At 39.0% G+C, this 17144-nt stretch overlaps 2 protein-coding genes across 2 annotated transcripts in view; one reads left to right on the top strand and one right to left on the bottom strand.

The window, feature by feature from the left end:
• Positions 1 to 311: 311 nt before the first annotated feature.
• LOC139945552 (BPTF-associated chromatin complex component 1-like) lies at positions 312 to 5619 on the bottom strand. The gene is made up of 6 exons (XM_071942941.1): positions 5490 to 5619; positions 4291 to 4385; positions 3553 to 3654; positions 2434 to 2579; positions 1680 to 1802; positions 312 to 643 (listed from the first exon to the last, which is right to left on the bottom strand). Exons 1-6 carry the CDS (start codon positions 5505 to 5507, stop codon positions 579 to 581), a joined length of 549 nt encoding a protein of 182 aa, XP_071799042.1. The 5' UTR covers positions 5508 to 5619; the 3' UTR covers positions 312 to 578.
• Positions 5620 to 5716: 97 nt separating this feature from the next.
• The window catches only part of LOC139945553 (ras-related protein Rac1-like), a 30625-nt gene continuing 19197 nt past the window's right edge, over positions 5717 to 17144 (top strand). Inside the window, exons 1-2 of the mRNA XM_071942942.1 lie at positions 5717 to 5842; positions 8771 to 8987. The gene's annotated coding sequence lies outside the window, so the exon portion shown is untranslated. The remainder of the gene's footprint in view (positions 5843 to 8770; positions 8988 to 17144) is intronic.

Raw genomic sequence — 17144 nt, forward strand, 5'->3', positions numbered from 1 at the left:
AATGACCTGTGTCAAAGTTCAAGTTTTTAGCTTGACTGCAGACTTTGTTTCTAGATTTTGTAATTTCTTTCAAAAAAAATTGTAATTTACAGGTTAAAATGCATGGCATTTAATACACATGTTTTATACAATGCAGTGTCACCATGTGGTCATAATCACCATATTCAAAAGAAGGCTTAAAAAGTTGATTGACCCAAAAATTCTTCACAAAGCTCACCATGGCTCATCCAAAGGTGCTGGGATGGGCTGACATATTATACACATGCGCATTAAACCATTCCCCCGATCTAATACCCTCCCCCCCCCCGCCCCCCCGCCTCAGGTCACCTCTTCCTGTTTATGAAAGATTCAACCATGAGGCCTGTGACTATATAATATGGGTCAAACAACAAGGCTTGCATTCCCGTCGCCTGCTTCTGCTTTGAAACTTAGCGCCAAACACAGGTCAAGAGTGTCATGCACAAAGTGCGATTTCATGGCACGATTAGGGTTCAAAAGCTTGTGTATTAGGAAGAGGGAGGGGGCAGGCAAAGTTGGGTTGGCACCTCCAATTCGTGACTCCAAATCTGGCGATTATTTCATCTTTGTAAGGATTCTATATCGGAGCTGGATGCGATGAGATTTGATTCCAGGTTGAGGTCATCTGCAACGAGAAATAAACAAATTTTTCGTCAGAACACGCGGACAACATTGGTAATCGCAAAGACCAGTATCCACACTTTATGTGACACAACATAAATAGATGGTACACTTGACACAGTATTTTGGCTGGTAACCTTATGCCCCCTTATCCTTAAAGACACTGGACACTATTGGTAACTGTCAAAGACCTGTTCTCACTTGGTGTATCCCATCATAAATAAGCATAGAATAACAAGCCTGTGAAAATTTGAGGTCAATCGGTTGTCGAAGTTGCAGAAAATGATAAGAGAAAAAACACCCTTGTTGGGCGAATTTGTGTGCTTCCAGATAGAAAGAAAAGACTTAATAATATTAATAATATGGATTTATAATGCGCACTTTTCCAGAAAACCGATCAAGGCGCCTACTTTTAGCTAGAAGTATATTACTTTAGTGAGAAATTTACCTCTTTCTCAAAAACTATGTTACTTCAGAGGGAGTCGTTTCCCACAATGTTTTATACTATCAACAGTTCTCCAAAGCTCATTACCAAGTCAGTTTTTAAGTTAATATTTGTTTTGAGTAATTACCAAACGTGTACCTTCCCTTTAAGGACATGTATTGGTTTTACAGAACATGTGATATCATTGGATACAATGTACATGTAATTTTTTTTTTTAATTTTATAGGTGTGGACTACAATTTTTTTTTTTCCAGGGGCTGATGTCACCAAGTAGAAAGCACTCCCCAACTTTATGAAGCAATTATAGTTTAGTGTCTTGCTTAAGGACATAAGTGTCATGACCGGGACTCGAACCCACACTCTGCTGATCAAACACGAGAGCTTGAATCCAGTGCTCTTAACCGCTAAGCCACGACACGCCACTACAGTACATGTACAACTTTATGGAATTCTGGCTGGTAATTAGTTTCTGCTAAGCAATATTTTTTATGTGCTTAGCGAATTTGTGTGTTTACATACTTTATCAAATTCGACCCAAGTCACAGTGTAAGGCACTTTTGAGTAATGGTAAAGAATGTTCTGTCTGAAATCTTACCATGTTCGGACGCAGATGCCAATCCAAATTCAAGCTTCTTCATTGGGCTTTCCTCTAATCCTTCAATATCTACCAGGGAGTCACCGGGTGTCTCCGTTGAATTCAGCATGTTCAATGTCACCTCTGCAAAAGACATAAACCAAGTTTTGCCCGAGTTTGATGGATTCAGTACTGCACAACCAAACCAAACGTGTTTAGCATGTAGCAAGGCATGCCAATAAAGGTTTTCCTGAGTTTGGTGGATTCAGTACTGTACAGCCAACAACTTAGCAAGGGGGCCTGGCAAGGTATACCAATCTTAACAGAGTCTGAAGGTTTTGCCTGAGTTTGATGGATACAGTACTGTACAGCCAAACCAACGGTGCATAGCTGAACCCTCCTACTACCTTATCATTCAATGTGTTTTTTAATGTCAGACTGCAGTATGATCATAGTATTGAATACATAGCTCTACAAAGTGCACAGTCAACCCTCCTACTGTTTGACCCTTCAATATCATCCCCTGTGGTTTTAAATGATAGATAAACCATACCAGCTTGCAATATGATATCATGCGGTGAATGAACATCACAACAATAAACACAAGTAACGCAATTAGTCATGTGCATTTGTTGCAGCGCCACACACAGCCAGCACAATTTAAAGGGTTGCAGATGGTTGGTCAACCTGCTGGAAATTTTGTTTTAACAAGTGTATTCTTTACCCATTCAAAATTGAATTATAAAAAATCGTTCAGAAATTTGTTTAACTCTACCTGACTTTGGTTTCTTCATTGGCGGCTCTTCTGCCGGGGCGCTCCGACTGTTCTCTTGTGTCCCACTTTCTTGAGGTCTCTTCTGGCTTTCTTGTTTCTGAGCCGTTTCGTGGGCCTTCTTCTTCATTGCTGCCCTGATTTGAGATCTATCAAGCAAGAAAAGTTAAGGTCAGGAAGACATAAATTAAATAGTGTCATTGTATGTCATGGCCAAGCTGAGGTGTTTCCGATCAGCAATCAATCAATCAACCAAAAGAAATTTATAAAGTGTCAAAATCAAAAGTTTGCTCTAAGGCGCTGATGTATGGGCACCAACAGGAGAAGTGTTATTGATGATACACCTCCCGAAACAGGTGAGCTTTCAGGAGTGTCTTGAATGTGTGCAGTGCTGGTGGTATCTCTGATGTATTGTGGAAGTTTTCCAGTCCCACTTGTGGCTAACATAGGCAAATTTCAGAGCGAAAATGAGCAGGAAGAATAATAACCAAAAGGAATACACAATCTGAGAATCGTTACTGACAGTCAGGCTTCCCTTATTCAAAATTTGGGGGGGGGGGATAAAAACTTGCATCTTTTCACGTAACCACTTTACTTAAAAAATGAAATGTTTCTCGAAATGCTTTATACCATTGAAAGCTGTGGTAGGCTTCTCACCAAATGTTTTTATTTCCATTAATAATAATATCAAAGCCTTATATAGCGCACGTATCTACCAAGGCGCTTAGTATACACATTTATACAGAAAGAGAGGTTATTGAAGTTATGAATTCTGAGACCCAATTAGCACCTTTGGGTTTACGAGGTGCTACTATGGCGCATTCAGCAGCCACAGCGAGGAACACCGATAGTGCACTGGGTTCTTTTACATGCATTACACAACACATGGGACCAACGGCTTTACGTCCCATACGAAGGACGAAGCAATGGTTAAGTGTCTTGCCTACTAAGGACACAAGTGTCACGACTGGGGAATTACCTTCCCTTTAAGTTACAAAAGACTCCGTCTTTTCCTTGATCTACAAATGCATAAACTTGGACTCAAAAGGGAATTTGGGGGAACCCAAAAAAAGTTTTATAGGGTTGGGTGAGCAGGCCTGGGGGTTGGGGGCTCTGTCTTACACTGTTCTCGTCTTGATTGTTTCGCTAATCTTCTGAAGATCATCACCGAATGTCTTGATGGAGGATCTCAGCATCTCGATCTCTTCATCTGTCCACTTGCCGCTGTAAACAAAATCAAATGATATATTAAACAATTGAAGTTTCCAGGCGATTTACAACCAATAATAATAAAAAAAAAGACAAAAGTATCATTATACATAAAAAGGCACTGGATACCGTTAGTAATTGTTAAATACCAGGGGGCTCACTTGATGTATCCCAACATAAAACAACAAATCTGTGAAAACTTGGTTTCAATTGACAAGTCATTGAAGTTGCAAGAGAATAATGAAAGAAGAAAACACCCTTGTTGCATTACTTTGTGTGCTTTCAGATGCATAATAAAAGGCTGAAGTGCAATCTGGGGGGAAATCTGTGCTCGGCAGCACATAAATAAGGCCAAATGTGCTGCACGCCCTCCAGCGTATTTGGCACTATCTATGGGGCTAGGCAGCACAGTGTGTTTTGCTCAGAGTGCTGGGCGAAATTTGTTAGTGCTGGGCAGGCCCACGGAGGCTACAACACTGAATTAGGGGTGGGTTCGTTCATTCAACAATCAAGGGGTCGATTTCACAAAGAGTTAAGGCTAGTCCTAAGTTAGGACGAATAACTCATCCTAACTCGAGATAAGACTAGTCTTAACTCTCTGTGAAATCCACTCCTGTCAAACTTTTGTAATTTCTAGTCTGGTAACACTACCTCGTTGGGGATGATTCAGCCATAGGATGCAACTGCATAGTCAGGTCTCCTAGGCGACTAAAAGCCACACCCGCTGAAGAGAAGATTTCACCAACCTAAAACAAGAGGCAAGATAATCAAAAAATTAGTTTGTTTGATTTGACTGCAATGCATGCTGCGTTCTCTTTATTAAGTTTGCTTATTTTCTTATTTCCCTATTAAAAAAATCCTTGGGCGCCACATAAAATCACAGAATCTACTGCCACACTGATTTATTTACTACCTTCACAGTTTCTTATACCTTTGGGGGTATTCCGAGTCTACTTGCAATTAGTGCTGGGCGAATAGTGAAATAGCGCTATTAAAAAATTAAAAAAAAATGTTTTGTTTTTTTTCTTTTTTCGCTAGAGGGCGCTGTTCGTTTTTGAATGAGATCTTATGGGCGGATTGATATTAGTTTAGACAGTGTCACTCGGTTCATTCATAAAAATGACCGGATCTAATTTAAAGATGGCGATTTGCTATTTCTTTTGATCGTGATTGACTCTACGTGAAGGAAAACTTTTGTAATCTTTGAACAAATTACGTCAGAAATGTCATTGTTTTAACTCTTCACGGAGGTGAGCATAGTTTAATACTTAATTTATGCTGTTTGATGCTGTCTTAATAGAAGTTTCAGAAGGATTCAGACAAATCATTCATATCAGTTGTCGCCCGACGTCCGCGGATATTCGGATATTAAAGAATATCCAGTTACTCAGTTGTAATTACAGAACTATCCGGTTTATAAATAGCTATTCGCGCCCTATGCGGATATCCGGTTAAGAAAAAAAAGGCATTCGCGGTTTTGGATAGGAAAACCTATTTGCCATTAACCGGATATTCGAATAATTCGCCCAGGCCTACTTGCAATATCCTTATCCTAACCCTCCTCCTATAAGGCTCCCCACGAGTCTCTTACTTGAACTTACTTGAATCCACCGACACCATCACACAACTGGGGAGGAGACGGTAATAACAAACAAATGAAATTTAGTTATAATAATAATTATTACACAGGCCTATTGTTTTAGTATAGTGAGTTAGTTTATATTATAATTATAGTAAAAATATAATTAATTTATTATTTATAGGCCTATATTTATAATAAAAATATAATTTAAAAAAACAGATGAGCCGGTAGCCTAATGCCGGTGAAATCGAACTATATCAAAACTCACCTTTGATACAGAACTCATTATTGCGGGCTTTTTGTTCCGAAATCGCGCGCTACAAACAAAAATAATGACAATCCAATGCTGTTTACCATACGTCTGTTACCTGAGTCTCTCACACATTATTGGAGTATATTCAAATCACTGACAGAATGGTACCAGACTATGGTGAATCACCTTTTTGATGACCTCATCATACCGCCCTCTGTTGGTAGATAATATCCAATCAAGAACCAACTTGGGTGGAGTTTTTAGACCGTTTTGTGACAACTGTCCCGTGGCGAGAAATTGACAAGAATTCACATTTTACACAAGTTCATTTTGTAAATATATGTGTGACATCTTGTTCATGTTGTCGGGTGAGTCTTTGTGTGTATTTTGGTGCTTTATCTGTGTGGTTTTATACTGTTTTTTCCCCGTTACAATATTTCCAAATTGTGGAAATAAGCTAGTTGTAGTTCAGCATGTTTCAACGCAGCAGTGTTCCCCCATATAGTACTTTCCTTTAGATAGTAGTGTACAATTCACTTGAATGTTATTGTTACTCTGGCTGCTCCCCTGTTTTTATAATATTAATGTCATTGATTTTAAAACAATTGGGCCTTATGTACTAACTAATTTGAAGGGAGGTTTAATTTTTTTTTTTTTTTGGGGGGGGGGAGCGTATTTGAATTGAATTGAACTGGGATAACTTTCCGTATCCTGCCACCACTTTTTCACTAATTTTTACAAAAACTTTTGGATAAATTTCCGTATGGCGCCACCACTTTTTCACTCATTTTTACAAAAAAGGATATCTCATTGAGGTAAATTAGATACTATATTATTTCATATCGAATTAATTAGTGGTGGCGCTATACGGAAACTTTTCCTCGTATTTCATTAAGGTTTAAATTAGATACTACATACAACTTCATATCAAATGAAAAAGTGGTGGAGTGATACAGAAACTTTTCCTTGAATTGAATTGGCTAATTCAACTTTTAAAAAAATATTACAACAATGCAAAAGCGCAGAATTACATAGAGCTACCAAAAGTAGCTATAAGCACAACAAAACTGTGCTTACCAGAATAAAATTACTAGCCAAACTACCATGTCGCAAATTATACTTGTATCCTGACTCATTTTTGCTTTATAGCAGAAAATTGTTTTAAAGACAGTGGACACTATTGGTAATTGTCAAAGACCAGTCTTCCCACTTGGTCTATCTCAACATATGCATATAACAAACCTGTGCTAATTTCAGCTCAATTGTTCGCCGGAGCTGCGAGATAACTATGAAAGAAAAAACACCCTTGTCACACGAAGTTGTGTGCTTTCAGAGCCTTGATTTCGAGACCTCAAATTTTAAATCTGAGGTCTCGAAATCAAATTCGTGGAAAATTACTTCTTTCACGAAAAACCATGCCACTTCAGAGGGAGCAGTTTCTCACAATGTTTATACTATCAACCTCTCCTCGATACTCGTTACCAAGTAAGGTTTTATGATAATAATTATTTTGAGTATCTACCAATAGTGTTCACTGCCTTTAAAAGCAATTTACTTTCTGCATTTAAATTAAAGCAGCCCTAGGCTATGAGTATGAAGTTGGGCCCTGCGCTAAATTTTACTTACAATCGTAAAGTGAAGCGACCAAAATGCACCAAATGAATTTTACCCAAGCCTGACTCGTACTTCACGGAGCCTCCATGCCCCCTTGCCTTATCATTACCTTGGTGACCTTGAAATGCTTTACGGTAGATATTTACAGTTTCTTCATAGGAATAGGGTGCCCTTTACCAAGGAGAAAATGTCTTGGTGCCCTTTCTTTTTAAAAAATGAAGCACACAGGCTTGTCTTACCCAATTAGAGATGCTTACCCAGTCAGAGTCGAGCTGTGAAAAAGTCGTTTAGAGTTGTAAGGGAAACCAGTACAAGCTAAAAACAACTTCCTTTTAAAAAAATATTAAAGGCAGTGGACACTATTGGTAATAACTCAAAATAGTTATTAGCATAAAACCTAACTTGGTAACGAGTAATGGGGAGAGGTTGATGGTATAAAACATTGTGAGAAACGGCTCCCTCTGAAGTGCTATAGTTTTCGAGAAAGAAGTAATTTTCCACGAATTTGATTTCGAGACCTCAGATTTAGAACTTGAGGTCTCGTAATCAACCATCTAAACGCACACAACTCATGTGACAAGGGTGTTTTCTTCTTTCATTATTATCTCGCAACTTTGAAGACCGATTGAGCTCAAATTTTCACAGGTTTGTTATGTTAATGCATGTTGAGATACACCAACTGTGAAGGCTAGTCTTCACAGTTGTCCACTGCCTTTAACGGATGGAAATGATAAATCAAGTTTTCGAAACATCAATGTCAGTATTATTAGAAATAGTAAATGGGCCACTCTACCAATCATAACATTATTTCAAACAACACTTCCTACTTCCACAGTTTGTTAATGGCACAATTTAATCAAGTTTCAACATAGTTTGTATTATTTTTGCTGAAGAGGAAAAGCTTTAACAGCACAGCCACAATCATCTATAGGTACACATAACATTTTGTTTATGTCCATTTTATGAAAAACAGTTTGAAAACCACTGATCAATGTACACACACATGTCTATGGTGAATACTGAGTGTTTAGTTGACCAAATTCTTTACAATTTTTTAAAATGATGAAAGTATGAATTTCAAAATGTCAAACTTGTTATAAACACATATGTAGCTCTGTGTAGTATCTTTTCCGCCAGGAAATGCTCTGAGTTTAGAAAAGGTGTAGAGGTCACTGTTTTGTAAACAAGGTGACTTGTTCTATAATCGGAACTCTGTCTCAATATATTCACTGAACGATATGAGCCCAATTTCATGGAGGTGCTAAGCACAAAAATTTGCTTAGCATGAAATTTCTTCCTTGATAAAAACAGGATTACCAACCCAATTTCCATTTGTTACGTGTTGCTTGTTACTGGTATTCAGCTGTTTGCTTATCCTGAAAATCACATGGAAATTTGGTTGGTAATCCCGTTTTTATCAAGGCAAAACATTTCATGCTACAGCAAATTTTTGTGCTTAGCAGCGCTATGAAATTGGGCCCAGGTGGCTTACTGTAATGAAGGTCTTGTTGTGGTCACTGCTGGCTGCCCTTGCACCAAAACCATAAAAGCGCAAGTTGACATACTTACACTTACAATAAACGTTACTCATTGATGGTATCCTGCCCACTTGAACCTCACCCCCAGTCACTAGTGACCATGACATAACCGGTACCCTTAACAACTTTTCCCACCACATACAGGAAGCAACGTCTGTATTGGCTGGTAACCTCATGGTCAACCCACAGTACTGAAGTCTCTCAAGGTTAGCCCGGTACCCTGTCCTTGAGGGTAAGCCAGCTGGACGGGTGACCAATCCTAGAAATTGACCATCGCTAGGTGATAGCCAACGCTACCCCTGTGGTTGGTACTGAGCATCAACTGGTGCTCATAACTGAAGTGTATAGCTGAAAAGAGCAGGTAAGATAATTTTCCGTCTTCCAATATCAAAGATTTGTACACTATCGCTAGCCCTGCTCATCAGGCCGTAGACTCCGATAGTCATCCCGGCTCGTTAGGAGTATGCAGCACCATAAGCCAAATTTAGACCTGCAGCTGACTTCACAAAATATTAGGATAAATCCTACAGACAATTAACTCGTCCTAACTTAGGATGGGTTCAATGCGTCCTAACGCCTATGAATACGGAGCTTAACTCATCCTAAGTCCTAAGATTAATTGCAAGTTAGGAAGAGTTTGGTGAAATCGATGGTAGGTTGCGAGGCACTCACATTGACGATACCTACCTCGTAGGAACCAATTTTCTCCTTGGTATGAGAAGTAATTTATAGTTTAGAGTCTTTGCCTATGGACACTGTCTCTTGGATCTTGAGAGGGATTTGAACCCACACTACTCTGGGTTCTCCCTAGGATTTGTCAAAACTGGGAGGCTTTCTGGATTCAAATTATTTAGTTACGCCTAGATGCACGCTCACTAAAACAAGGTCTTCAGAATGTTTTTTGACTCAAGTGGTGTTTATCCTTGGTTTTATTTTATCCCTACTGTGTAGAGCAATCTTGGTCTCCTGACAATGACTAGAGCAAGCTAGTCGAAACATTGAGACCAATCCAAGAACTGACTTCGTGGTAGTACAGTTAATTACGATCCTATAAGCTTAAGTAGTAGTCCCAGCCTATTTCTATACCATCCGCCCAGGTAATAGTTAATAAGCAGGACAGTTCTTTTCAGAACTGAGAAGTCTCCCGAACACCCGAACAATCTACTCCGCGGAGGTAGAATTAAGCAAGACAGTTCTCTAAGAACAAACTCTACCTGACAAGTAGATAAACACATGGTGTTACCGCAAACCAAATATATATTAGAGCAATCTTAATGTTGTATCGACTGTAATTCTATGCATTGGAGTGCAATTTGTGTGTATCAGTCCTATTCACTAAAGTACCGTCCCAGTACTCACAATGACTTGACAATCAGAACTGTTCATCCACAATATCTACAAAATCCTGTTCACTTACACAAATTTCAAAATAAAAATAATATCCAACCTGTTCCCTTAAAGCCATTATACACTTTCGGTACAGAAAAAAAAAAAAAAGTTCACAGATTTACAAATAATTTACAGGGTTTTCTTCAGGCAATGGTGAAAGACTTCTCTTGAAATATTTTTCCATGCAATGCTTTACTTTTTGAGAAAACATCAAAACAATATCAATTCTACGAATTTATTATAAACACATGTCATGACACAGCGAAACGCGCGAAAACAGAAGTGGGTTTCCCATTATTTTCTCCCGACTCCGATGACCGATTGAGCCTAAATTTTCACAGGTTTTGTTATTTTATATATAAGTTGTGATACACGAAGTGTGGGACTTGGACAATACTGTTTACCGAAAGTGTATTATGGCTTTAAATGACACCAAAACCGGTGATTGGCCACTGTGCCCAAACAATCAGTGGGTGCACATCATTGTTTTAAGGAAAACATTTTGTTAGTGAGATCATCTGTATGAGGAAACTCATGACTCCTGGTGTAGCCAGTATAAATAACAGTTGTTTATGTTGAACTGTATTTGCCAATAGAAATTTATTCTGATGCATTGGAAGCCTTTTCAGATGGCAACTGTTGTTGTGCCTACCGTGACCTAATTTCATGGCTCTGCTAACTGTTATATTCTGCGCTTAAGGTGCCCTGTCATGCCTGTATAGCACACAGTTATATGGGTCGTAAGCGCAGAATTCTGCTGTAAGCAGAGCCATGAAATTTGGGCCAATCATTTTTTCATCGCTGAGAACACTGGAAAAGGACCAGTGAGTGGGACGCATAGTATTGTCTCGTTAGTCTCCCATTACCTTAACACTCTGGCATTGTTGTAATTCGAAATGGTCAAATACCAAACCTGACACGTCGCGGAGGCAGTTGCCCTTCATGTCCTTAGTCATTACCTTGGTGCCCCTTAGAATTGTTCCAGAAGGAATGTGCTCTATCTCCCGCCAGTGAGTAGCCTTCATAAGAAAACAATCTGCCTTCCCTTACAAGACTTAGGTGTCAAACATAATGTATAAGTACACATAGCAATGCTAAAATTTGAGCAAAAAATACCACAAGATCATAGGACTTGTAAGTCAAAATGGTTACTGGATTAGAAATGTTTGTACAAGACCAGAATCAAGTAGAGACCACTGTTCATGAGTCCTGGTAACATGCTTTTGGTGATAGGGCATTTTCAATTGCTGCTCCCCGACTATGGAATTCTCTACCTACCCTAACCAGAAGCTCAAACAGTGTCACAGCCTTCAAACGTGCTCTCAAAACCCACCTTTTTGCCTCTTCGTAGCTGGTCGTCTTTATCGTTCTGTCTTTTCCCTCTTCTTTCCTTCTCATTGCCTTGTATCCTTTGGCAATTTGGCGCTTTATAAATACTGTTATTATTATTATTATTTTAACTTTTTGTATAAAGTACTGAGACCCGTAAGAGAAGAATTTATCTCATAATGTCTTTTAGCTTAATGCTTCACTAATCACTTACAATTGAAAGGTAGACTCAAAGTCAATATTTGATCAAATTTGTTTCTGTTTATGATATATTACACAGTGCGGTACTGGTACTGCATGTATCTTAAGACCGTAAGACTTGTCCGGTCGTAAGTTTACTGGCCCGACACCAAAACCACTGGCCTCGGACATGCGGTCTAGTGTAAAAATTGAGTGCCGCATAAATTTACCTACATTGAAAACATTGAAAAACATTCTTAGTTATTACTTTTAATGACTAACTATTACATGGTACATGTAGAACAGAATGTTTTGTTTGAACGTGACCACATCTATTAAAATACCTTGGGTCGGTTTCATTGAGGAACTAAGTTTTGTAATACAACACCAAGGCAATCGCTTCACTTTATGAGGGCATAACTTTTTCTCTTCCTGTATTGGTACTTCCTTTACTATGTGTCGAAATATTACAGACTATTTCTTACACACATCCCTTGCAATGTACTTTAGGGGTCGTGTCACGAAGAGTACTATGAGATATTAAAACCTTAAGGCTAGTCCTAAGTTGTAGGACGAGTAACTCGTCCTAACTCGAGATAAGACTGTAGTCTTAACTGTTTATGAAATTCAACCCCTGGTCGCACAAAATGTGCATTATATTCACCACATGCCCGGATGGATATATTAGCCTGCTCTGGTTGAAACATGGCCTCATGAACTTTGGTGTGTTTTTTCCCTCTTTTTTTCAAACTGGTAAGAACCAGATTTGAAACTGTGTTGACTGAAGTCATGTTGTACGAGTTACTTCCGTCATGCATGACACAGAGTCTCATCTCTGTAGCCGACAATCTGTGGAATGATAACTTCATGTTGATTTTGTCAATGCTTGACCTAGACTTTGTGTTTATGAAAGATGTTTTATGTTGTTCAGTTAGTTGACATGCAGTTCATGATAATTTGTGTGGTATAGTCAATGAAATGCTTTAATAATATTAACCAGTTTTTATATAGCGCTTTTTCACTCCCAAAGGGTGTCCCAAGGCACTTCAAATTATTACCCCTGGTCACTGGGCCTTAAATCATTCCCCATCTCAGTTCCCTGGGGAGTATACAGCCTCATGCAACAAATGCGCTACTCATTTACATAAATTGCATAATGGTTTGGGTAGCCAGATCCAAAACCGAGCTTTGAGAATCTTTGTTCCCATTCGGTGATGTTTGGGCATTTATAATTTTGGACTGTCTGACCTACATGTAAAGGGCCCATAGAATTTTTAATTACACATTGCATCCACCCTTCGCACTGAAAAAGTTATCGAAAAACTACTTTTAACAATGTGCACAGGTACAAAATAAATCTCAGAGCAATCTGAAGTTTTTGTCTTCGATCACTTTAAGATGGAACCAATAGCCTCCTTCAGAACACCCATGATCTTTGGTTCAAATTTAAATCTCATGAAGCATTCTGAGCATTTTGAAAAACGCTCGTCTCCCATCACTCCATGTAGACACCAATATTGTCCGCAGTGTGACACTACCATGTCTTCTTCGAAAAAACGGGCGGGGAATGACTATTCAAAAACAACACTGCGAAGCCTCCACTAATTATCCATATCAGACTTTAACACTAAATTATAGACATTCCAGCAGTTAATACGGCAAAATAATGTATGACACGTGATACTGTTCCACCAATCAAATGAGAAAGGATCTCTGTGTGTGGTTTATAAACACTTAAAGACACTGGACACTCTTGGTAATTGTCAAAGACTAGTCTTCACAGTTGGTGTATCTCAACATATGCATAAAATAACAAACCTGTGAAAATTTGAGATCAATCGGTCATCAAAGTTGCGAGATAATAATGAAAGAAGAAAATACCCTTGCCACACGAAGTTGTGTGCTTTTTAATGGGTGCGTTCGTTTAGCTTCCCTGTGTCGACCCCGGTGTGTGTTTGTTTTTGTTTTCCCAGGACGAACGATGGTAATTATCTGCACACGTTCGTCCTGGGGAAAAACCCGCCACACACCGGGGTCGACCCAGGGAAGCTAAACGAACGCACCCATTGCTTGATTTCGAGACCTCAAGTTCTAAATCTGAGGTCTCAAAATCAAATTTGTGGAAAATTACTTCTTTCTCGAAAACTATGCCACTTCAGAGGGAGCTGTTTCTCACAATGTTTTATACCATTAACCTCTCCCCATTACTCGTCACCAAGAAAGGTTTTATGCTAATAATTATTTTGAGTAATTACCAATAGTGTCCACTGCCTTTAATGTTATCGAATGTCTTGCACAGAAGGGCCATTTTATTTATTTATTGTATGACAATACTACAACAATGATGACTGAATGCACCGTATGAAAATCAATTATTAGCAGCGAGGGAAGATCAAAATCAATCCTACATGTTGAAATTGTAATCAAACCTGTTGATTATGGTCACCAAAGACTTCCTTTTCCCCAAGTCAAGCCAACTCCAACAAGGAAGTTCAAAAATAGTTCGTGGATTGCACTGTGTGTTTTCGTGCGGCACTACTTGCTATTGACTTTAAAATCTGAATGGTCTGCCCTAGCCTTGGTGTTGTTTTGTTTCTCCCTTATTTTCTCGCTTTTTTTGTCTTGGGTGGTGTTTTTTTTTTCTTTTCTTTTTCTGTGTTAAGGTACACACATACTGAGTGCAAATTTGCGTGTTTGAGTACAATGGAGCTTCAACGTGAACTTCCTGGCAAGGTTATTGTGCATTTTAAAGACTGGATCAGACATGGCTCGTGTATAGAAAACATTCTAACATTGACTATAGATAGACCACAACTATGCAGACAAAACTTTAAAACATTGCGTTTCCTTCTCGGGACCTGTCTGCCCTTTTGTTGTAACACGCTGCCAAACATTCAAAGGTTTCAGCCAGAACTCTCGTCCCTACTCTCTTGAACACTTGCGGTGTCAAAAATTGCTCACTAAATTTGTTTTTCTTCAACCCTAGATCAGACGTCCCCAACCTTTTCAGAATCCCTTGGCATGTTTTGTTTGATTCTGTTGGACTGAGGATGGCACTAGTGAACTGTCCCTGAGTTTAAATCCCAATTGTGATAGGCCTGTAGATTTTGTTCACAGGACTTTTGGAAGTGTACGTGTACATACATGCAGGCCTGTATGCTTCGTTTTTAAAAGTGCTAGGGCACCAAGGCATTTTTTTACTTGGTAAAGGGCACCCTATGAGGACAATGTTCATTTCTATCAGAGCATGTCATGGGCACCAAGGCAATGACCAGGGGCAACGGAGGCAATCGCCTTCGTTGCCTCTGTGAAGTATCAGGCCTGTACGTATATTGATAATTGTACATGTAGACCAGTAAATTTGTTTTGATTGACTTGGCCATTGGTTAATCACTCGCCAATCACCGAAACAGCTTTTGGTTGCGGCTGCGAAAACACACCCATCTGGCTTTGTTTGTGTCATGTTTAAATCGTAACTGAGTTTCTTATGACAGCAATGAAATAAACGAGGAAAGAAAAAAAAACAGAATAGAAATAGCAAAACCCAACAAACCTGGTTATTCCAGGCCAAAGCCTGTCCTCAAAACCTATAAGTGTACAGGTACATTGTACATGACGTAGGTCTTAAACACACACAGTCAGCACCTCAATAGCAGCAAGAATTTACACAAAACATGACCTATGGCACCCTCTTTATGTGTTTAGCTTTTATTCAACAAAGATTTGCTGAAAAGAGAGCTTTTCATGCCAGTCCCATGACGTGGAAATGTAGCCTCCATTGCATTGCTCTTGTATATGTCTGTTTGAAAAGTTATTTGCGCTCAATTCTGCTAATTATCCAGTGACGTGTTTTGGTGACGTCAGTCTTTTTATAAGTACCGGTATTGTCCTTTCATAAGACCTGCAGCAGTGACTTTCTGTTAAAGGCACCGGGGTGGATTTCACAAAGAGTTAGGACTAGTCTTATCTCCAGTTAGGACCCAGTTACTCGTCCTAACTTAGGACTATCCATGCAATTTGTATATCTCCTAAGACTAGTCCTAAGTTAGGACTAGTCCTAAGTTAGGACTAGTCCTAACTCTTTGTGAAATCGACCCCTGGACACCTTTGATAATTGTCAAAGACCAGTCTTCTCACGTGGTGTATCTCAACATACATGTATAATGCATAAAATAACAAACTTATGAAAATTTGAACTGAATTGGTCGTCGAAGTTGGTCGTCGCACAAATGGTGTGTTTTCAGATGGTTTAACGTGAGACCTCAGCTGAGGTCTCCAATTCAATTCAAATATTTGAGTGAGATATTACTTCTTTCTCAAAAACTATGTTAATTCAGAGGGAGCAGTTTCTCACAATGTGTTGTGCTATCATCAGCTCTCCATTGCTTGGTACCAAGTAAGTTTTTATGTTAACAATTATTGTGAGTAATTACCAACATTGTCCAGTGCCTCTAGGGCAATTTTTACAGACAACCTGGAGTAAGTTCAAGCGAGGTACGGTGCTATTGTCGATAATTGGGCGATTTTTCCTGGTACCCAGAATGTATTGCAATGGCATGCTGGCCTGGAATAACGAGCAGGCCACAGAGGTAATGACCTCCGTTGCCTCAGCCATGGTGTCCCTTCACAAATTTCCATAGAATTTAAGATTTTTGAAAATGGAAGTGCCACTGGCAAAATGAAAATGGCTTTGCCCTTGGAACATTAACTAGTGGTTGACAAATGGTGACTGCTCGAACTTGCCCCTGGAGGCAACCAATCACACAGCATGCAATATAAGGAACTCTTTAAAGGTACAAGATACATTGTCAATTTCATACAGTGTGGTACTATCCTTATGAAAATTATGTGAAAATGTAAATATGAATTTCTTATGGAGATTGGTTAGAACTGGGTGCCTGTTAATTGTCGTATGTGTGTGTTGCCCGTATGATTTCAAGTCTATAGTAGTAGGCGGTGTACAGTGTACATTTTTGGTTCAAAAATTAACTAGACATTGAGAGTTTGTGAACAAACTCTAGGTGTTCGGTTTCCGGGAGTAACAGCCTGGTGTAAAAAACAAATGTTGCAACTTGCTTCGTATCAAGATGTGTAAGAAATGATCAAAGTTGCAAAAATTGTCGCAACAACACGATGACGTTATCATGACGTTATTTCGAGTTCAAGAAGTTAAATTGTCCTTGACTAACAATACACCAAGTTTCACCTCAGTCGAACTTTTGGTGTTGCATACACACAGCTTTGAAAAGTGCACCTTTAAAGCAATACCACGTGACACATGATGACGTCATCAAGCTAAGACTCCACATATAAGTTGCTATTATGAGGGAGATTATGTATACCAATTTTGAAACAATTATTATAAACTCTGCCACAGACATATCTGTATGTAGTACAAGTGTATTTTGAGATGTTTTTAATCTGCCGCTAGAGGCCGCTCTTACATTTGGTGACATAATCGGTATTATTTTTTTAAACCAGACTTTTGCCAGAGTTGTATTCTGTACTGGTAAAGCATCAAAAGGTGTACGTATCAACCCAAAAGCCATTACATAACGCCTTTTCAAAGTATATTATACACGTACTGCCAGATTAGACAGGTCAAAAGGTCATGAGAAGG

Source organism: Asterias amurensis, chromosome 12 (assembly GCF_032118995.1).
Source record: "Asterias amurensis chromosome 12, ASM3211899v1".
Lineage (NCBI taxonomy): Eukaryota > Metazoa > Echinodermata > Asteroidea > Forcipulatida > Asteriidae > Asterias > Asterias amurensis.